The sequence below is a fragment of the Mauremys reevesii genome, linkage group 18, assembly GCF_016161935.1.
Source record: "Mauremys reevesii isolate NIE-2019 linkage group 18, ASM1616193v1, whole genome shotgun sequence".
NCBI lineage: Eukaryota > Metazoa > Chordata > Testudines > Geoemydidae > Mauremys > Mauremys reevesii.
This window is the reverse complement of record NC_052640.1, coordinates 15,711,457-15,733,473: the sequence shown is the minus strand read 5'-3', so window position 1 is coordinate 15,733,473 and position 22,017 is coordinate 15,711,457. Positions and strand designations below refer to the sequence as shown.

At 40.8% G+C, this 22,017-nt stretch overlaps 1 protein-coding gene across 2 annotated transcripts in view; it reads left to right on the top strand.

Annotated features, from left to right (window-relative positions):
* DGCR8 (DGCR8 microprocessor complex subunit) overlaps positions 1–19,046 on the top strand; it is a 41,440-nt gene extending 22,394 nt beyond the window's left edge. For both annotated transcript variants that reach the window (XM_039504800.1, XM_039504801.1), the window contains 8 exons: positions 3,664–3,765; positions 6,644–6,742; positions 8,893–8,975; positions 11,877–11,977; positions 12,549–12,655; positions 12,891–13,018; positions 13,540–13,653; positions 15,215–19,046. In XM_039504800.1, coding sequence (XP_039360734.1) covers positions 3,664–3,765; positions 6,644–6,742; positions 8,893–8,975; positions 11,877–11,977; positions 12,549–12,655; positions 12,891–13,018; positions 13,540–13,653; positions 15,215–15,298 — 818 coding nt within the window. In that variant the 3' untranslated portion in view covers positions 15,299–19,046. The remainder of the gene's footprint in view (positions 1–3,663; positions 3,766–6,643; positions 6,743–8,892; positions 8,976–11,876; positions 11,978–12,548; positions 12,656–12,890; positions 13,019–13,539; positions 13,654–15,214) is intronic.
* The last annotated feature ends 2,971 nt before the right edge of the window (positions 19,047–22,017 follow it).

Genomic DNA, 22,017 nt, shown 5'->3' with positions numbered 1-22,017 from the left:
CATTTCCACCATCAGCGCCAGCTTCCTCATCATTCTGGGCTATGGACTCACTAGTCAGACCAGTTGCTTGCACCTGCAGGGCTTGCTCTACCTTTATCCCCTGAAGCCTGGGATTCTTTTGCATCCAGGGGCTGTTCATGGAGTGCTTTGGGTATCAGGATCAGCGCTCTTCTCACTATCAGGTTGGGGGTCCCTGGCCTTGCGCCTACAAGCCACCAGTGGCCTCTCCATACCAGTAGCCTCCATGGGAAGAGGAGGTGCCACTCCTCATCTCGCTCAAAGGTGAGATCACTGACCAGATCTGTGGCATTGACTTGATCCACCACAGGCACTGGTGAGCCTCCAGCATCATTCTGTCCAGGCCCTTCGGTCCTAGAGCAGGATCCAACACAGTTAACCACTTCATCTTCATCCCTGGACGAATCTGTGGTGCCTGGCTCTTCCTCCTCTTCATTATTTCAAAGTGTACCAGTACCTTTTGAAGTCTATGGCAGCTTCTCTAGGTATCTAAGCGGAGTTCATGAAGGAGAACACCCGCAAGTTAGTGGATATCCTACAGCTGACTGCCCCGGGAGAGTTGCCCTTCCTATTAGCCGGCTCAAGGAACACATTGTTAAGGTTCTCTAGAGCATGCTAACTTCAGTACCACCTGTGGTAAAGCACACGGAAAAGTGCTACTTCATTCTGGTGCAGGGATTTGAGAGTTTTCACTCCACCTAGCGTCAGATTCACTGGTCAAAACCATGGTGAACAAGGCAGGTTTAAATCCGCTCCCAAGGGAAAGGATTCTAAACAAATGGACTTAAGGGCAGGAAGATTTACACTTCCTTTTCCTTGCAGATGTGAATAGCTAACCAGCAGATATTGCTGTTAAAGTACAATTTTGTGAACTGCACAGCTATGTCTTAAGTTTGCAGACCAGCTGCCTGTAGCCTTGAGCAGAATTTCAGACATTTGTCGCTGAAGGGTGCTTGGTGGCTAAGACATCGTTACAGTCCAAGCTGGACATCAAGGATACTTCAGCCACAGTGTTGGGCTTGGCAATGACCATGAGAAGGGTTTTCTGACTGCAGGATTTGGGTATTGCTCCCAAAGTGCAGTAGGCCATAGAGGATTTGCCCTTTGATGTCAAGCACTGTTTACGGACAAGGCTGATGACTCTGCACTTCTTCAAGGACTCCTGGGCTACCCTATGATCTTTAGGGGTGTACATGCCGGCAGTGCAGAGGGGCCATTATGTTGGTGGTCAGCAGCAGCAGTATTTTGTCCACAGTGCATTTAGGCAGCCTTTCCGTCCCCCCGAGACAGCAGGACTACCCCAAAAGGGGCATATATCCCATAGGAGGAAGTAGTTGGAGCCGGGGTTTGGCCAGTCCACAAGCCCTCGCCTGGTACCCCTGCAAACGCCCATTTTGACTCCTTGGTCCAGAGCAGTGTTCCAGTTGTCATTCCTTTCTCCCATCAAGAGAAAACTGTTTGCTTTATGTATTTTGACACCACTTTGTCTAGTTAGTTATATCCTAACGTCTCTTGCATTAGTGTGGTGACAGCATGCATGTATTGCACAGGATAGAGCTTGTGCATGGTCTTGTAAGAACCTGGAAAAGGGTGTTTACTAGTAATTGCAGCAGCAAAGCTGAAACTGAATAGGCATAAGGCAGACCTATACACTTAAAGCAGATGTGGAGGACTGGCCTGAGTGTGTGTACATATTGCTTTTGGGTCCACCTACTTTCAGCCTTGCTGAAAAAAATATTACAAACAGCAGGGGAGCAGAGAAAACATTTAAAAAAATAAACAAACAACAAGCCTCTGTGTGTGCACATGCTTGTGTGCGCTTTACGAGAAACTTGAACTTTCTGAAATTAGTTTAAAAAAAAAAATCAACTTGAATATCCCTTTAAGAGTTGGATCCAGTCCTTCTAAATTCTAATTTGATTGGTCTCAGAATCCTTAGCCATTGTGGTGCTCTGTCGTCATCTTGACATCTTAATTTGGCAGGCTTCACATCCCAAAAAAATACCAGGGCACCATGCTTGTCAGGTTAACAAGATTTCTTTATTGCTCAGACTTTCTGGAAATGGTTGTCTTAGTTCATTCCGCCTTTTATTTATTGTAATAATGTCATTGTTTTTTAGTAAAATACAGTTTATCTAGCTCTAGAATGATTAAACAAACAGTCCCTTCATCGTGGTGACACTAAAGCAGTTTGCTTCAGTGGGTATAAATGAAGCAGTTTCTTTGTTTCAGGGGATGATTAACAAACAAAAGTCTTTTTTCAGGGGGGCTAGAATCAAATGTGATCTCCCTTTCTAGGATAGTTCAGGGATAGTGTTTTTTGTGTTTCGTGCCCAGCAAACAATTCTCTCCAATGTGGAGAAATATTCTGCTTCTTCCCATGAGAATAAGTGCAGCCTGCCAGTTGGACCTGATAGATCTTGCAGGCACATTTCTCCGGGGTAGGACAAGCTCTTCACTTTTGTGAGTTGGATTTGAAGCCTGCACCCACCAGGGAAAGGAATGGATTCATACATAACCCATTTTATCTTGCTATGAGAAGATAACTTTTCTGTGGTCGTTTGAGGTGTTAGGTCTGATAGGAAGGAAAAATCAAGTGCACAATTACAAAATGGGGAATATAACCATCTAGGTGGTAGTACTGCTGAAAAGGATCTGGCGGTTATAGTGGACCACAAACTGAATGAGTCATCAGTGTGATGCAGCTGCAAAAAGGCTAATCTGATTCTGGGCTGTATTAACAGGAGTGTTGTATGGAAGAAACAAGAGGTAATTGTCCCACTCTGCTCTGCACTGGTGAGGCCTCAGCTGGAGTGTTGTGTTCAATTATGGGCACTACAATTTAGGAAGGATGTGGACAGATTGGAAAGAGTCTAGAGGATAAAAATGATAAAAGGTTTAGAAAACCTGACCTATGAGGAAAGGTTGAAAAAACTGCATGTTTAGTGTTGAGAAGAGACGACTGAGGGGAGACACAAGTCTTCCAGTATGTTAAGTCCTGTTTATAAAGAGGACTGTGATCAGTTGTTCTCCAAGTTCACTGAAGGTAGGACAAGAAGTAATGGGCTTAATCTGCAGCAAGAGAGATTTAGGTTAGATATTAGGGAAAACTTTCTAACTATAAGGCTAGTTAAACTATGGAATAGGTTTCTAGAGAACATCGTGGAGTACCCGTCATTGATAGTTTTTAAAAACAAATTGGGCAAACCCCTTTCAAGGATAGTCTAGGTTTACTTGGTCCTGCCACAGCGCAGGGGGCTGAACTTGATGACTTCTCAAGGTCCCTTCCAACCCTGCATTTCTGTGGTTCTTTGATTGGATGTCAGGAAACCTCAGTGGCTGCAGAAAAGTGAGTATTTAATAGGGCACGTTACAATAATTAGTGTATTTTTCAGTCTTCTCAGAACTTGCTCTGAGATTTATTTTCTTAGTAATTGTTTTAGAAACCTTTAAAAATGGACTCTGGGGTTTTAGTAATCCATGTTTGCGGAAACTGCATTTATCATAATATTTAGTTTCATGCATTTGAATAAATGATTGATAAGCGGGGCATTTTTAATCTCAGCTTGCAGTTTGATGGGTTTTTTTTGTAGACAGTTTTCAAAAGCCTGGAATTAATTAAATGGAATGACTTTATTTTTCCAGAGTTTGTTATTAATCCCAATGGGAAGTCTGAAGTTTGCATACTGCATGAATATATGCAGCGAGTCCTAAAGGTCCGCCCTGTTTACAATTTCTTTGAATGTGGTAAGTCTGCATGAATTCTAACTTCAGCACAATACTTTTGTTCAATGATACTTATTCTAATGCTTGAGTATTCTGAAAAGCAGCAAGAAATGGAGACTTTCCTACTAGGCATCTTAAGAGTATACTGTGGGCCAAATTCTAGTTTGTACAACAGAAGTAGCATAATCTTCTGCCTCCTTTTACCTCTCCCTTACCTGTGTGTGCATGCACACTACAAAAGTAGTGTTACTATGTACCTCTGAGCTGGAAAAATACTCTGAAATGAAAACTGATTTAAGTAATTTATTAATTTGACTTTCATCTAAAAGGAAGCCCCATTGAAATGTGGTAATCATAGCTTTTACTGTCTGACACTGTTAGTCATAAGGGTAGAGTTTGATTATTTTACTCACGTCACTTAGTACCCAGAAGATTTGATTTGCAGCTAATTAAATAGCATGTCATGCACTATTATTGAACTGACTAGTGTTAAAAGAATACTTTTTAAAAAATAAACACACATTGTTTCCAAAATGGCCTTATACTAAAGTTAATGTAGACCTTTTAATTAGGAAATGTTTCTTAAGGTGCGTCTGTACAGAGATCAAAGACCTGTGGAACCGCTGTGGCTGGCCTGGGTCAACTGACTCATGTTCGTGGAGCTCAGGCTGTGGGCTGAAAAATTGTTGTGTAGATATTTGGGCTCCAGCCAAAGCCCAGACATCTACACAGCAATTTTTTAGCCTGCAGCTTGAGTCCCATGAACCTGAATCAACTGCCCCCGGCCAGCTGTGGGGTTTTTTTTATCCCTGTGTCAACATACCTTTTAGAATTGTAAGGTTTCACTTAATATATTATATATTATGTTACACACAGCACACACACACTTATGCTGGGATAGCCTTAGTAACTTTTAAAAATTAATTTGAATTTTATTGCTCACAAAAATTAGATTGACTTTGACTAGTCAAAGTTCAAATATCTTCATTACAGCTCTTGCATTTCATGTTGAAGTTGATCCGTATCAGTCATGTCATTATGGCCTGGGGTTCCTCCATAAATCTGGTAAAATTATAATTGTATACATACAAATTGACCCCTGAAAATATGTGAATGGATACTGAAAATGACCACTGCCATGTGGTAAATGGATCTATACTTAGAGGCTGTTCAATGCCTCAGGCAGTTGCTGGAATTATAATTTTGTGTTTTCCAATATGGAGAGGAAAAAATAAAGTTGGTTAGGTATAGATTATAAAGTTTTCATCCAGCTAATAGGAATAGAAAGAGTGTAAAGATTAACTATATGTGTCCCAAAATGATAAAGGGGTGGAATGAATTATGTGGGTGGCTGACTAGCTGAGTTCCTATTGGAATTATTATTTCAAAGCTGCTGGGATTTCATTATATTGTATAATTAGTGAAGGTATTGGCGTGCCAGGAACACTTTTTGTGTGGGCATCTTATTTTATAATTTAGATTTAAAATTATAAAATAAGTACATGAAAAAAGCAACAAATTACCCTAGGGTGATGGACCATATCCTAAAAGCTCCTGGCTGAGTCTTTAAACTTCCTGCTGGGTTTATCTGCCATATGAGAGGCTCCTAGTTGGACAAAGATCCAGGGGAGCAACTGTCCTTAGGATCCAACCTTAGAGATAAGGGTTGGGGCTGAATGAGTTAAATTACATTATCTAACAAATGCAACCTAAAAATGACACATAATTAGCAGATCACAGTTTATTATACCAAAACCATCTACCTCTTCTGCAGGTATCTTTCAGGTTTTCCTTGCTTTATCCAGCCACACTCCAGTCAGCCTTACCCAAAGGCATACATAACTTCCTCTCCTCTGCTTTTATCCATTTCATCACATGTATATTGGAGAAAGAACTGATGCCTTTCCAGCTGTGTGGTGGGCACATAAGCAAGCCATTCAGCTGCTAGATCATGTTTGTTGAAATAAGACCCTTTTCTTCTCACACCCATTGTGTTAATCCTCTTGGATTTATATTTCAGTATCAGATTATAAAATTTAAGATCTGATATTCAGTATCCAGGTAACAAATAAAAAATTGTAATTATGTTACACACCTTACTTTTACAATTTGGGAACTCTAGTTCTTCAAAAAGCACGTTGATACTATGCTTCACTATAAAATGCTTAGTTTTTGTGTTAGAACACTCTGTAAGTGACTCCAAAACATCATATGGAATTAAAACCTTAAAGTTGACAGAAATTCCCAAAACATTTGCTCACAATGTAATACAATCACAGTACTTTAATTCTGAACAAGTACATGAGATAGTGATGATTTCATGGTTGAGATGTCCCTTCTGAGAAAAGATTCTCATGTTTTGTATATAAATGGGTGAGCGGTGATTGCTATTCTCTAGAGCAGGGATTCTCAGACTTCATTGCACGGTGACCCCCTTCTGACAACAAAAATTACTATGTGACACAGGGTGGGGGTGAAGCCTGAGCCTGCCCAAGCTCCACCACCCCAGGTAAGGGGACCACAGCCCAAGCCTCACTGCCCCTGGTGGGGGGGGAGAGGGGCAAAGCCCAAGGGCCGAAGCCCAAGGGTTTCTGCTTCAGCCCTGGGTGATGGGGATTGGGCTTCAGCCCTGAGCCCCAGCGAGTCTAAGCCAGCCTTGTGACCTCATTAAAATGGGGTCACGACCCACTTTGGGGTCACAACCCACAGTTTGAGAACCCCTGCGAGGAAGAACAGTTATTTTTCAGATCTCTTGAGGTTCAGATGAAGGAGAAAACAAATATCCAAGTATGGGGCATTCTCATATTCTTGATGGTTTTATTTTTAGTGTATGTTTTTAATGTGTGTTTATATTTAAAAGATTGGAATTTTGAAAAGCTTTTCTCTCCCACATCTTAAGAGAACCCAAGTGAGCCTTTTGGAGCCTCAGTGATTATTGATGGAGTGACTTATGGGGCAGGAACTGCAAGCAGCAAAAAACTCGCCAAGAATAAAGCTGGTAACATACATACTTCCTAAGTACCAGCCATTGAATTGCTATGCTTGCCTGCTTGTACCTCTGCTTTGGAGATGATTGGTTAACAGCAATGAGTAGGATTAAATTAAGCTTTTTTCAACACTCTATTGAGAGATGTGTTTGTGTATGTTTTTGGTAGAAAATGGTTAACAATTGATCTGGGGAACACTATTAAATTTACAATGAATCCTGTCTGAAGCAACTAACTGGGGGATTTAGAAACCCTGGATAAACTTCAGACACTAACATAAATACTAATCTTGGATCTTTAATCCGCAGATATGAAGTAATTCTCTATTTCTAGAAAAGCCATAAGATTTCATGAGATTTAAGATCATAAAGGGTGAACATATAAATGTGAAAGGTAAAATATAATTACCCAATTCTTGGCCTTCTGTGAAATTCTCTGGTCATTTTGATCTTTTTGCTTGGTAATAAAAGCAGTCTTGCTTGGTAGTGTAAGCCATATGGAACTTAGTCTTTGGAAACTGGAATAATACCATTTGCTCCTTATTTGCTTTCAGTTGTTTAAGATGTTGACTCTGTTCGGTAATAAATCTCTGCATGGTCTGGGGCGTGGATACCTTAAACTTTGTACCCATCCCTAGGTTTGAATGTTTTGGAGGCCTGCTGCTTTCAAACTCTGGCTTAAGGGCTCAGAATAAAGACAAAGTATATTTTAAAGAGTGCCGAAGTGATTTAGCAACGTACGGCCTTGGCTACGTTTTAAAGCCATGCCAACTTTAGAGCTATACCAACAAATCCTCCTAATGCAAATGCAGTTATCAAGAAAATCATATTTTGATTTTATATAGCTTAGACTGGTTTGGCAAATGAAATAAGATATACTAGCAAAAGCCCTTTTTGCTGGTATAACTGCACCTGTACTTGGGCTTTTTCTGGCATTGCTATCGTAAAAGTATCACACTTCTAACCATCATAGCTGGCAAAATCTTTTAAAGGTAGACCTGGCCTTAGTCCTGTTGACTGTCAGTGGAACTTGGTCTTCTGTGTCACTTTTGAAAATAGAACTTAAGCACTTTTGAAAGTGTTTAATCTTGTGACTCGGGCTTTTGCCAGCAGCAGTTGCTCAGGGGTGAGTGTACAGCTTAATAGTGATGAGTGTTTCAATGTTGACTCAGTCAGTAAGCTTAAATACACTTCCTTAAATAAGTCAATGTTCAGAGACTCTGTACTTATAAATTAATAAATTGTATGTTACATAGAGGCTTGGAAGAATTAGATTTGTATTGGTAAATGTCAATTTCACCATACATGCACAAACCAACTAAGAAAATTACCATCGATGATGATAAAAATTTACATTTAGACAGTTTAAAAAAATGTTGCTTGAACTTCTTAGAGTTTGATTTAAGGATATTTACTTTGTATATTTTGTTGTGATGTTAACAATTTGTGTGTTAATGGTTATAAAGCTTTAACTCTTTTTGAATCTGTATGTCTACAGACAATTATTTAATGACAGAGCTCCCCATAGTTACTGACAACTGTGGACATTTAAATTGATAAAAATGGAAAAAATGCTTAAAAATAAACATTCAGATTATCTATATTGAAATTATTTCTAAAAAAAAAAAAAATCCTATTCCGCCAAGCCTCATTATAAAGTAGAAAGCAGTTTACTTATCTGTGAACTGCATCTCTGAGAATCTTTCATTCTAGAACAGCAGGCCCCAAACTTTTGAGGGTTGTGGCCCCGCCTCTTACCCCTGTCTGCAGCCCCTTGGGGCCAGGGCCGTGGCTCAGGGGTGGAGGAGGGGATGCGGACAGGGTAAAGGGGCCAAGGTGGGGCGGCAGCTGGGGCTGGGAGTGGGACTGAGGTTGGGGGCAGAGCCACAGCCAAGGTGCAGGGGCGGGAGCCAGGTACGCGGCTGGAGACAGGACCGGAGCAGAGCTGGGGGTGGGCGGTGCTTCCTTCCCACCCCTGTGGGGGCTGGCCTGGGCCCTACCTACCCCCACACCTCATGGTCCTCTGCATCCTCTGGGGGGCATGCCCCACACTTTGAGGACCTCTGTTCTAGAAAGAAGTTATGTTTCCTTGTCATAAACATGCCTTTGTAGAATCTTTGTACATAGTAAATGTAACCAAGACATTAAATCATTTCCCACAGCCCGAGCTACACTGGAAATCCTCATTCCTGACTTTGTTAAACAGACCTCTGAGGAAAAGCCCAAAGACAGTGAAGAACTTGAGGTATACATTAACTTGGCCTTCTGATATAAAATATCTTAATTTAAAAAGCATTAGATGCCAAAAGGCAGAGGATATGTGAATGCTGACTACATAGTCAGTTTCCCATTCAGATGGAAGATTTTAGTTTAAAGGCTTGAAATTTATAGTAACTACCTAATAGCCAAAAAGTGATAAAGGGGGTGAAGGGTTCTCTCTAGCAAGATCCAGCGTCAATACCTTGTGGGAAATGCAGATCTACCCGAGCCTTGGCTGCTGGGATTTCTACCACAGTATTGTCTTTAGAGCCTGCTTGGTGGGGGAAAAGGAGACCTCTGATCTTCTTTCATATTTGTTCTGATACATTTTGAAGTTCTTCCCAAATCTGCTTCAGCTGCTAAAAATGACAAAGTTGGCAGCTTTATTCCTCTGACCAGAGTCTCGTGGTTGACACAAAACGAAGCAGGTCTCTGTTACTCAATCCGCTCCCTAGCCTCCATTTTGTGAGGCTTTCCTTACCTGCGAGTAACTTTTACTGCTGCCTCTGGTGTTGCTCATAAATTTCCTGAGCTGCATCATGAAGCTGACATTCTTGACAATTTTACTGCTGTACACAAGCCTCTGAATAGCAGATGTGAAATGTCAACATAGTGGTTCATTTAAGCAAAGCAATAGCAAAATGGCAAATTGAAGCCATTAGTTTGCTGACTTCATAAGACAACACACAATGCTCTTAAATTTGTTTTGCATTTGGAAGGCTGTCAATGAAAACTTAAATTCTGCGGAAACTGATGACTTGGCTCTGATTGGGATTTGTCATGGGGAATTGGATTTTTCCAGCCCTGAACACAAGACAGTATTTTGTTTGGTTGTATGTTTTTGTTTTGTTCTTTTCTCCTTCAGCTTTACTAAGCTGTCCTGATTTAGTGAAGGAGAGTCCCTCATGTTTTCAGGAAGAAACTGTCAATACTTGTGACTTTTCTTATATTATCAAATACATGGTGCTTGGAATTGGGGGGAGGGAAATCCGGTCACATACATATAGTCTAATACTATCATGGTAAACAAATTTTGGGTGAGAGGGTCTTAGTAGGGATGAGGTCTTTTTTTTCCTTGTCCTCTTGATGATTTGTGAAAATGATAGTTATTAATATGTTTGACTTTTTCCACATGCTTAGAGTTGCTGAAAAGCACATTGGATAAATAAAATGTGTAGAAACTTCAGAAAGAGACCAGACTTCAGTTGCCAAGCCTATTTTGTTCCTTAACTCTCCCAATTAGCTCTATCCACGGGGTTCAAGCCAAGCCCATGGAAGTGCAAGCAACAGCACAAATAAAAATTTACATAAAACCTTTTAATAGTAGCTTAGAGGTAGATCACTATTTAGACTTTGGCTATTTTAACCAGTACATGCATTGGAAGCAACTTCTTGTGCATTAACTAGTCCAGGAGTTTCCAAACTTTCAGTGTAGACCATTGCCAACATTGTGGCAATTACAGCAATTGCTCGCAACAAATTGATTAAATTAGAATATTTAATGCATCTTTTAATGTGATCAAAGGTTAATCACTGTCTAATTTTGCTCTTAAATTCATTTCCCTTCATATTTGTTTTTCTCCGCCTGCCTTTTTCCCTGTTTCCTGTGTCTCCTGTCACTTGCATATACTGCCCAGCCACTTGATTTTCAATTGCTTCACTTGAAATTGTTGGCCTGCCTTGTGTCCCTTGCATATTCCTCATATGCTAGTGGTTCCATTCCCTGAGGCTGGCTCCTGTTTGCATTCTTTCTTGTTTTTAGCTGTTTCTGCAGGCCTCCAAGCTCTGCATTGCAAAGAGCACCTCAAATATCTGTAGAGAGAGCTGAAAACAAGGAGACCCAGCTCTCCATGGACCACCAGAGAGTGCTGGTGGCCCACATGTTTGGGAGTCGTCACTGTTCTAGTCTGCCCTTCTATATCATTCCTGGTGGGATTGAGCTTATTATTCTTAAACGATCCCTAAAAAATGTGTGTCCAATCTTGAAATAATCGGCGACAGATACTGATTTAAAATAAGACCAGGAGTCTCACTAGAAGGAACACTTTGCTGGAGTTTTCTGAGCCTGAATTCTCTGGGCGTGTTCATATAATAGAAAGTGGATAGTAGCTCTTCACTGTAAGAGGCTAATAAATCTCCAACCTCAAGCTGAAACTTTGGGCTACAAACCCGAAATCATGGAAAGTACTAGAAAGGTGGTTTGGAGGAATGACACCAGGGCTATTTGATTAAAGTAGAGAAAATATTATTTTAAATTTCTGATATCTGCCTAATTGAGTACTTTCAATAAATACCCATAAATCATGAGTAGAAATTAAAGAACAGTCATCACTGAGCCCTTTGTTGTTGCCCTGAAAAACCCTAAACAGAACAGGCTACCTAGAAAGAGAAACTGAGACAACACCACTCTGCAGATTGAAGTAATAAGTATGGGAGTTGGGGGAAGCTTTTATCTTATTATGGCCGACAGCCCAAAGAAAAGCATTAAATCACAGTTGAGAGTTTCATTGTATTAGGCAATGATGTTTTCATTATGTATGAAATTCCAATAAGTAGAACTGAGAATTACATCTTTTGTGGAAATGGGGGAGCTTAAAAGAATAAGGTCAGAAGCTCTTTCTAATATACAGTAGAGGAACGAGTAAATTTTTCTCATTGTATATTGGAATCTGAAGGAAATGGTCTGTAGCATTGCTTGCTAAAATAGGACCAATGCAGTAATTCTGATAATAGAGATCTAATGTGCAGTTTAAAATGCTCTGTGATGTAAAAAATGAAACGTAATTTGTTTACAAATGTAAATATATAAGAAATTGAGAAGTAGGAGACTTTCAATATTGTGCTTGCTTGACGAGTAGCTGAAGAACATCTCTCAATTCTTTTGCAGTATTTTAACCATATCAGTATTGAGGACTCACGGGTATATGAACTGACCAGTAAAGCTGGACTGTTGTCTCCATATCAGATTCTCCATGAGTGCCTTAAAAGGTAGGATCACATTATAACCATGCTAAAAAGGTTACTGAGGGGCAAATTCTGCTGTTTGTTAGATGCACTAAAGTGGGAAGGGTACAAGAGTCCCTCTGTTCCTTTCTTCCTCATCTACTCCTATTGTGGCACCAGCAGGACGGTATACCTTTCCAGCACTTGTGAATATCAGTGTGGCCGCCCACTTACTCCGCCTGCTATGACCCTAAGGAGACATGAACTGCTGTTTAGCTATGGTTTGCACCAGTGTATATACTGCAGCATTGTGCCTTGCTCCATGTCTGGTATTGCTGCTCCCCCTTTGTAATGGTAGGATCTGGTCCTTAGCATTTTGTATTTATTTTTGTCTGTCACCTGAGAGGGGGTAATGTTTGATTTTTTTGCAAAGCAGTACAGTCAAGTTACTGACGCAGAAAATGAGACTCCCTGTTAGCTTGCTTAATTTTTAATTGAAATTTACTGTACTTTAAGTCCAGATTCAATTATGTTGACCTCACATTGTTCAGTTCAGTCTGTCTTTCTATGCAATTTACTTGGTTGACCCTTATAATATTGAGTTTTTGTGCTTAAGAAACCATGGAATGGGTGACACATCTATCAAGTTTGAAGTGATTCCTGGTAAAAATCAGAAGAGTGAATATGTCATGACTTGTGGCAAGCACACAGTGCGAGGCTGGTGTAAGTACTGTTCTTGGTTTTACTTCCTATGCTTGCCTACAAATTCTTTTTTCCTGCCCTCCTCAACACTTACCTTGCATGAGTATTTTGTTGGTACATGCGTATTCCACCCTTCAGTGTATATATCTTGAAGAGAATTAGGAATATATTAGTTCATTGATTCCCTTAATGTAGTTTTTATGTATACACATAATGTTCTAGTGTGGTGATTGTGTGTTGGTTATCATTTGTACAGGTAAGAACAAGAGAGTTGGGAAACAACTAGCTTCTCAGAAAATCCTACAGCTCCTGCATCCGCACGTGAAAAACTGGGGCTCTTTATTGCGTATGTATGGTAGAGAGAATAGCAAGATGGTCAAACAGGTAAGCATGATTTTGTGGTTGCTTTGTAATCTACCCTGTAAAAAGTTGCTTTTTTCTGTCGTGATAATGAGCAGTTAAAAATGATAAAAACAAAAACTCCTCATTCCCTTCCTTTTCTTGGCATAGCTTTCTAGCCCTAACACTCTTATTCATCGCATGTTACTTCTCTATATTGATAAGTAACCCTAAAGGATCTTCTGCATTCTGAACTGATTCTTGCTATTGTCATGACATAAGGTCAGCACTCTTTTAGAAAGGCAACGTTTTCTCAAGCTCACATGTTTGCTATAGGGGTATAGACTAAAATGGCTGGCTAAAACGGTAAAGCCAGTTTTTAGCAACTAATACACAGTTGACTTGTTGCATGTACCTTTTCACTTAAAGGAGGGTGTGGGAAAGAAAATCGACCCTGCTTAAATTCTGAAAGATGTGACTATTTAAAAAATACCCAAGAGAGAGCTTTTTTTTTTTTGGGGGGGGGGGACTTTTTTTCTGCTACAACTTACGGTCCTATTGTGCAGGAAACCTCTGATAAAAGCGTGATAGAACTTCAGCAGTATGCCAAAAAGAACAAGCCAAATCTACACATTCTGAACAAGTTACAGGAAGAAATGAAAAAGTTGGCACAAGAAAGAGTGAGTGCATACTGCAGACTTCTTAAAAATACATGTTAAAAATTGTGTTGTAGGGCCAGAACACAGAACAAAGTTAGTTTATTTTTAGTGTTCTGAGTCTGTTTTCTACAGTGCCCTAGAGAAGACTAGACACTCAAAATTGGAATTTTACTGCTGGAGGAATTCTGCACCACTGTATGCATGCAGAATTCCTATCGCCTGCAGATTTCTTTGCTTCCCTGTAGAAAAATGACTTCTGATGGGGAAGCAAAGAGAATCCGCAAGAGCAGTGACATGCCCCTGCTGGCATGTTGTTTTGGGTGCCCTGAGCAGCCAGCAGAAAGATAAATTGCAGGGGGGGAGTCTAGGGATGCCCCGGTTGGTGGCTCCTACCCTGCACTGAGCTGCTAGTGCCAGCTGTGCTGTGGAGGCGGGGATTTCCCAGGTCAGACCCCCTCCCCACCCCCAGTTGCAGGAAGCTCCAGACCCCCTCTTTCCACCCCCATTGCTCCTTAGCTGCGGGGGGAGAGGGTCACTGTAATGGAAACTGCTCCTCCATCCACCCAATCCCTGTACATCTGAATACCCTTCACACCCAGACCCCTGCTGAGCCTCCCAGCACCCTGATACCTCCACACCCCCACAAAGCCTTACCCCCTGCATCTGGACCTCCACCTTTGTACCCAGACTGCCCCCTGCCCTCAAACTCGCACCCTGATAAGCCCCACCCCCTCCCATATCTCGACCAACCTGACAAGCCCCCCACCCTGCTGAGCCCTACTCCCTCAGCACCTGGACCCCATTGTTGAGCCCACAACACCCAGACCCTCCCTGCTGATCCCCAGGCTCCTTCACATGGACCCCCCCCTGCATAGTCCCATTCCCCCTGAATCTCCCCAAAAGCCCCTGTGCATCCAGTCCCCCCTCCCCCCCCACACACCTAGATTGCCCCATGCAGAACCCTCTCACCCCACACCTGGATTCCTTCCACACTAAGCCCCTCCACTCTTGAATCCTGCTGGGCTGAGCCTGCCCGCCCCCACCTGGATTGGGGGCCAGGGCTGGGCATGTGTGCATACAAGACTCACTGTCCCTTTTGCTACCTATTTTGGTGTGCCTGGCATGGAGGGGCAGAGCTCCGGGGTGTTTCTGGGGCAGGCCTTGCCATTGCGCTGTGTTGGGTGTGAGTGCAGCCTCACTGCTGAGTCTGTATCTGGGGCGAGGGGTCTACAGGGTGAACTTCCTCCTCTGTGCATCCAGTGGCGTGTGCTCCTCACTGCCATGCTGGAACTTCGAGATTGATTTATTGACAAATAAATAAAATGTGCAGAATTTTTAGGTTTTTGGTGCAGAATTCCCTCCGGAGCAAAATTTTTCCGTTTTAATGAAATTCTGTTGTAGCTACCAGATTTTTTTTATCATGAGCTAAAGTCATTCGCATCATTTGAATTCATCAAGTCAAACTTAATTGATTTTTTTTTTTTTTTTGGGCCACAAGAACTAACTAGTTGCTCAGTTTTTTTTTTAAAAAAAACAACAACCTTGTTTTAACCTTGGGATTTTTTACTTTGTTTCTTTAAAGGAGGAAACTCGAAAGAAACCCAAGATGACAATAGTAGAATCAGCGCAACCTGGTAGTGAACCTCTGTGTACTGTTGATGTGTGACCAGAAAACTTACGAGTGGGGAGCAATAACAAATGGAGAAACTACTTTCAACAATTATTTAAGAATCTATTTGCTGCAGAATGCAAGATAACGTTACAATCCCGGCTGCTTCAGTTATGCATTGTTCTTTTGCATCATCAGGGCAATAGTACTTTTTTTTACCTCCTGAGATATGTATGTTTAAATGATTGATCATAAAGATCTCTACTTGGGCAAATGCACAGAGGATAGGCATGTTCACACAGGATACATTTAAGCAAGCACTTTTTCCTTGAAAGTCATCCATGTTGTCTCGAATGGATGTGTTTAAGGATCAAATTCAGAAAATCTATGTACAGGTTGAAGCTGATATATTATATATAAATTTTTATATATACACACTCTTGTATGAACATGCCTAAAATTATTTTTGTGAAAAATTTTGTTGCATTTCAGCACATAATAATATGCACTGATAAGACACTTTGACAGATACATGAAAAAGTGATGAGCGATGTTCCTAATGTCATAGGATTAGGCCAGTAATGCTGTTTTTATTTTGTGTACTGCCAGGCTAAGGTTGGTTTGGTTTTAATTTTTTTTTTGAGATCACAGTATGCAGGGTGTTTTTGGGTTTTTGTGGTTTTTTTTTACTTGAAAAGAACAAGTGTACCTGGTAGTGTTAAGAGCAACAAGTTGGATAACCCAAATTGTTGGGCTTTATTTTAAAGGAAAAGTTATGATTGTTTACAAACCAATTAGAAGGGAAAATATTTGGCCGTCTAGTTCAGTGTTTCCCAACCAGTGGGTCGTGGAATTTTTTGAAAAACGACATGCGAGAATGGATGGGGGGAACTGCCGTCTGATTGGCAATATGCCTCACTGTCCCACCACCTCCAAGGACGGAGCAACCAATCGGAGCTCAGTCTCCCTCTCCTTCCCTCCTGCAGCTGCTTATGTGAAGAGCAGTGGGAAGAGTCCCTGGAGCTAGAGATGTGCCATGGCAGAGGAAAGGTTGGGAATCACTGCAATTTGATATAAACTGCAATTAACTTAGCCACTGAGAGGCTATCTGCAGAGCTTGAAGGAGAAATATAACTGAAGACTGTTGATGGATATTCTGAAATATATTGCCAGTGCATTGTTTAAAGAAGCTCCACCCTTACTCCCCTGTAATATAGTGATTTTAATTTGTTTGGTGTCTGGCCATGTTACTTGTTTAGTTAAGTTTTAGATAACTTGTTTAAAAAAATAGTTCATTTAATGAAGCAATTTCTCCTTGTGGCCTGGCCTTTAGAAATGCTAAATTAACTGATTGCAGCTATCTTACATTTTTTTTAAAAAAGTTGTTACTGACTTTTTACTTACATTTTTCTTCAAATGCTAAAAAAACTTAACTTCTGCAATGGAAATTAGAACGTAGATTTGGGATACAACATAGAAAAGACTAGACTAAGACCTTAATAAAGTGTACTGATTAAGATGAAAAAGGACATGAATATGCAAGCATTTTTGAAATACAATCTTAGAAAACGGGCAGTACTTACTGTATCTGCTGAGGCTTTAATAAGTTATGCACAGAAGAAATATTTTGGTTGTAGTGAAAGCAGCTTTTTCCCCTTTATTTAGGGTTTTTACTTTATTGACTAATGCAGTAAATTCCTCAGATTTGAAGCGGGAACCATTTTGTGCTTAAAAGAAGTGGGGGAATGGAATGGCAAGAAGCCAGTTTGGTGGTAGGGGTCCAGGGACTTATCTAGGAGTTGATATTAGTACAGCTATATTTTACGCTCCCTAAATAAAATTGGTGGGACAGAGAGCTACAGTTCTTAATCCTTATAAATGCTGCAGGTCTGGTACTTGTCTGGACAGTTGTCATTCTTGATGAGTACAGCATACTGCAGTATACTGACTGTGCCAACTGGATTTTAACACCTTTAATATCAGCCCTGCTATTTTGGAAATTAGAAAACTTAAATTTTTGATCCCAAGTTAAAGTTCTGTAATTTATTGCTTCTGATATTTGAGATCAGTCTCATCTGTTTCTGTATTTGCATTGTTAAGTGATATGCTCAGAGGTGTCTGCAAATAAGAACTCACCCAATCTTCATTATCATATTCAGCTTTTGAGTTCTGTGAATTGTAATCCTGTTTTCAGTACAGAAGGATAGGTGGAGGATGACACATTATTTTTAAAGCGACCTATCTAAGAAGTACTGCCTCTGCTTATTTTCTTTTAATATAGCTTTAATCTCCATCTTTTGAAAGATGTGTAACATTGGTGCAGTACTTACAAGCAGTAGTTGCTGCTTCTCTCTGACTTTGATGAAGACAGGGCTTATATCTTTGCCTAAATGTATTACTGTGTAAGTAGGTGTTTTTTTCAGTTTGTGTGTTTTCTAGCAGAAAAATCTGTCCTTGGCCAATACTGTAAAAGACAAATCATCCCTGTGGATCTTTGTCCAAAATCAGAATGTCAATATTTTGCAGGCCACCTGCAGATTATCCATAGATGCCTCATTTAGGAATTTGTTTTTATTGTGTTCTAAGAGGATTGCTGTATTGAGCATTTTGCTTTAGTCTTACCTCAATCTGCCACTATCTGAATCGTAAGGTGACCATTGCCCTTAAATAAAACATCTAGATATTTCATTGTGAACCAAAGCCTCTCACATATTATGCATTCTTTAAAAGGATGGTATTAGACCTTGCTGCAGCCTTTAACTGGAGAGTTGTCCAGAAAATAAAGCGCAATAACTGCTGGAACAAACAACTTAACTGCTGTTTATTGTCATTGTGAAGTATTCTTGTGTTTTAATGTTTACTATTGTTTGTAGTGTAACAGTCTTGCATTTGCACATAAGCACGAGCTGCTGTGATAGAGGATAGGTCATTGCATTAATTTCAGCTTCTGCATGAACACTAAGGTGTGATTCAAGATGTACCCTAAATTTGTCTTGTAACTCGTGTGTTTTTTAGGTAACCAGCTGTAAAGGTTTAGATCTTGATTGTATGAATGCATAAAGCAAAACTACTGCTTTTGTCACTGATCTTTGTTCCTTATCCTAGGAAAGGTGGATATTTTTATGGGGATGGAATGTATTAATAAGAACTGTTCCATCCTTTGGAAATTAGACCTATTCTGCTTTGCATATTATGTGCTTCTTGACAGAAGTGTGGTGTATTGACTTTAAGGGTTAAATTAGCGTGCATTCAAATCTTTATGGTACTGAATGAAAAGTTACTGTGACTTCCAGTGAAATAGTCAGATGCTACCTATTTAAACACAAGTCATTCAGCTTTAAATATTTATTAAATGAGATAAAGTAGTTGGGTTCCCAGATGCTTGACATGGCTCTGTTATGCATAAAAACTCTTGCTGTTGTATGTAAACTCCCGATGACACTGTTAGGCTTTACATACAATGCACACTTGGAACATCTAAGTATTCTTTCTTTAAAAGCTTGATTACATCCTACACATGCACTATATTTTGGTTCTGGAGCAAAGTTCACAAAGATAATTGCCTTGTCAAACTTCCTGTGGGAAGAATTTTAGATTAAGTATCAGAAAAGTCCAAGAACTAATGCCATTCTCAACAAAATACAAGGTGAACAGTATTCTGACGTGTATTTGAGAAGGGAAAAGTGAATAATGCATTCTTATGTGCCCAAGTAGATAACAATGGTTGCTGTATGAATTGTATTGAGTGCAGTTGCTTGATGCCAGTGCTAAATTGGTACAACTATAAAGCCTCATTTTCACTGAGCCTCTGCTTTGCTTTTTTTTCTGCACAATCATATAAGCCTTTGTGTTTGGTCTTTGAGTACTACATGTGTATTTTTTCAGACAATTAGTTTTAAGCAATAAAGTTTGATATTACATTATAAAAATGCTGATTTGTTTGACTGTCGTCGTATTGCAACTGTCTTGTTTTGAGTGGGAACCCTCTCCTTGAGCTGTCTCCCACCTAGTCTTTTGAAATTAACTGAAGTCTACTTTTGTTTATGCAAATATCAGTACCTCTTACCACATGACTTAAATTTTCATGGTAAAACTAGCCCCCTTTCATAAAAAATGAAAACCCTTTAGCCAGGCACACTAATGACATATTCAAGTGCTTGCTCATGTCTAGGTGCATGTGCACCCATGTGCAGAGTTGGAGATTTTTGCCAGCACCCTATGGAGTGCCACGCTCATGCATCAGTATATTTAGACAATACCGGCCCTACGCCCTCTCAGTTCCTTCTTACCATGATGGTTGGTCGGAGCACCTTCCCCTTGCCTCACAAGTGGATAGCGGTTTTCTCTCTCATCATTAGGTTTTTGGACTACCTTCTACATCTCAAGGGTCTAGGGTAACTCTCCCCCCCCCCCCCCCATGTCCATGATGACCTGAATCTCATGCTGCTGCAGATCATGCCCCCCCCTTCCCCCTTTGAACTTTTGGCTTCCTGCTCCCATCTTCTACTCTCCTGGAAGGTTTCTTTCTTGGTGGCAATAACATCTGCTCACAGGGTCTCTGAGATTAGGGCACTTACCTCAGAGCTGCCCTATATGGTCTTCTACCAGGAGAAGGTCCAACAGCAACCACACCTGGCTTTCCTGCCCAAGGTAGTTTGTTTCATACAAGCCAGGACATATACTTACCTGTCTTTCCAAAATCTCATAAGTCATAAGAGCATAAATTGCACTCTCTGGACATCAGGTAAACGCTAGCCTTTTACATGGAAAGGACCGAGCCATTCCATAAGTTGACACAGTTGTTCATCATGGTGGTGGACAGGATGAAAGGTCTTCCAATGTCCACTCAGAGAATTCCATCATAGATCATCACCTACATTCATTTCTGCTATGATCCAGTGAAAGTGCCTCCACCAGTGATTGTAACCGCCCACTCAACCACAGTGCAAACCTTGATGGCAGCCTTCCTGGCCCAAGTGCCAATTCAAGATATCTGCATAGCCACTACCTGACCATCCATCCACACATTTACATCTCATTATGCACTTACCCAGCAGGCCTGTGACAATGCTGGCTTTGGTAGAGCAGTGTTGTAAGCCACAGGACTGTGAACTCCAAGCCCACCTCCAGGGATACTGCTTCTGAGTCACCTAGAATAGAATCAACATGAGCAAGTACTTGAAAAAAAATGGTTGCCTGACTTTTGTACTGTTCTTTAAGATGTGTTGCTCATGTCCATTCCATTTCCTGCCCTTTAGTTGGAGTTGTCAGCAAGAAGGAACTGAGAGGGCGCAGGGCCAGCAACAACTAAATATACTGATGTATGAGGGTGCCACTGACAACCCTACAGATACTGCTATGGCAAAAATCTGAGTCTGCACGTGGATGCACACACACACATGTGTTGCTCATGTCCATTCCCTTCTAAGACCAACAGTTACAAAAATTAGGTAACTTTTTTCCCCCTATCCCAAATCAGAGATGAGGTTTAGTTTTTCCCTGCTTACTTATTAATGGAGAAGTTCCACACAACCTGAAACCTTGTCCCTGCATAAATCATTACATCCCCTCTTTAGTACTGAAGTAGTCTTTTTATATACAGAATACAAAATGTGTAAGCTTTAGGATAAATTGCCTGTATTAGATTTCTTCAGTTGAGAGACTACTTCAGAAGTTGATAAATCCATTTTTACTAAGTTATTGAACTTCATTGATGTTTCCATTTCTTACATTCTGGACTTGGCTTGAAGTAACACCACCCCTGTTGATGTGCTTTGAATGGCTTGTTCAGTATATAGAGAAGTTTGATGTTTTAATGTTACTGACCAGCTCACTGAAAATAGCTTGATGGCAATAGCTAGTCAAATGCTAGCTCTGAAAAATAATAGTTCACATGGGCTCTTGAGTTCATAGTCAGTGTTATGTCTAGCATCACCAGGGTCCTGGTCCACAACTGAGGGCTGCTAGGTGCTATGGAAATGTAATTGTACTGCTTTAAGTCCCCAGTCACCTAAATTGAGCTCCTGTGCATCAATGGAGGGAATTAATTCTAAGAGGGAGGGTGACAGACAGCACATTCATTCTGACAGGGCAGCTACTGCAACAGTCAGAGGTGAAATCCTGGCCCAATTAGTGAGTGAGAGTTTACCTAGTGTCTTTATAGACAGTGTTTTAGGTTCAGTTGCAGTGAACTTCGAAAGGTAGCATGAATCCCCTGTTAATGTAGTCAGGTCAACTAGTTCCACTGGGGCTTAATCTGTGCTAAATTTTGCATGTTTGTCAAAACAACACTATCATCATGCCTGTTTCAATTATTTTGGTAATTTATTTCAAAATACTTGGCCAAGTATGTCTAACAATACAGATGACAAAAATGATTCTCCTGGGAGTGGAGTGTTAAAGAAACCCCTATCACAAGCCACTTCCTGTTATGCTTTTGTCAGGTGCCTCTGTCTGGGTGTGTCACATGTGCCAGCTGTGCACACCTTGAGGAGGTAGGGGGGTACTGCCCCTCCAGTCTTGTAGTCAATTGTGTGGGGTTTTTTCCACCCTGTACCCCTAGAGTTACCATATTTCAAGTTCCCAAATAGAAGATAATGCAAGGGGGAACTGGAGGGGTGGATGTACTGGGAGAGAGGAGTTAGGGGTACTGGAGGGGAACACACAGGGCCCCTGGCCCAGAAACCTGCACCCTTCCCCCTCCAAGCCATACCACAGGCTCCATGTAGCTGTTACTGTCCTACCAATCAGAGATGACCCATACCTGCTGCTGGGAG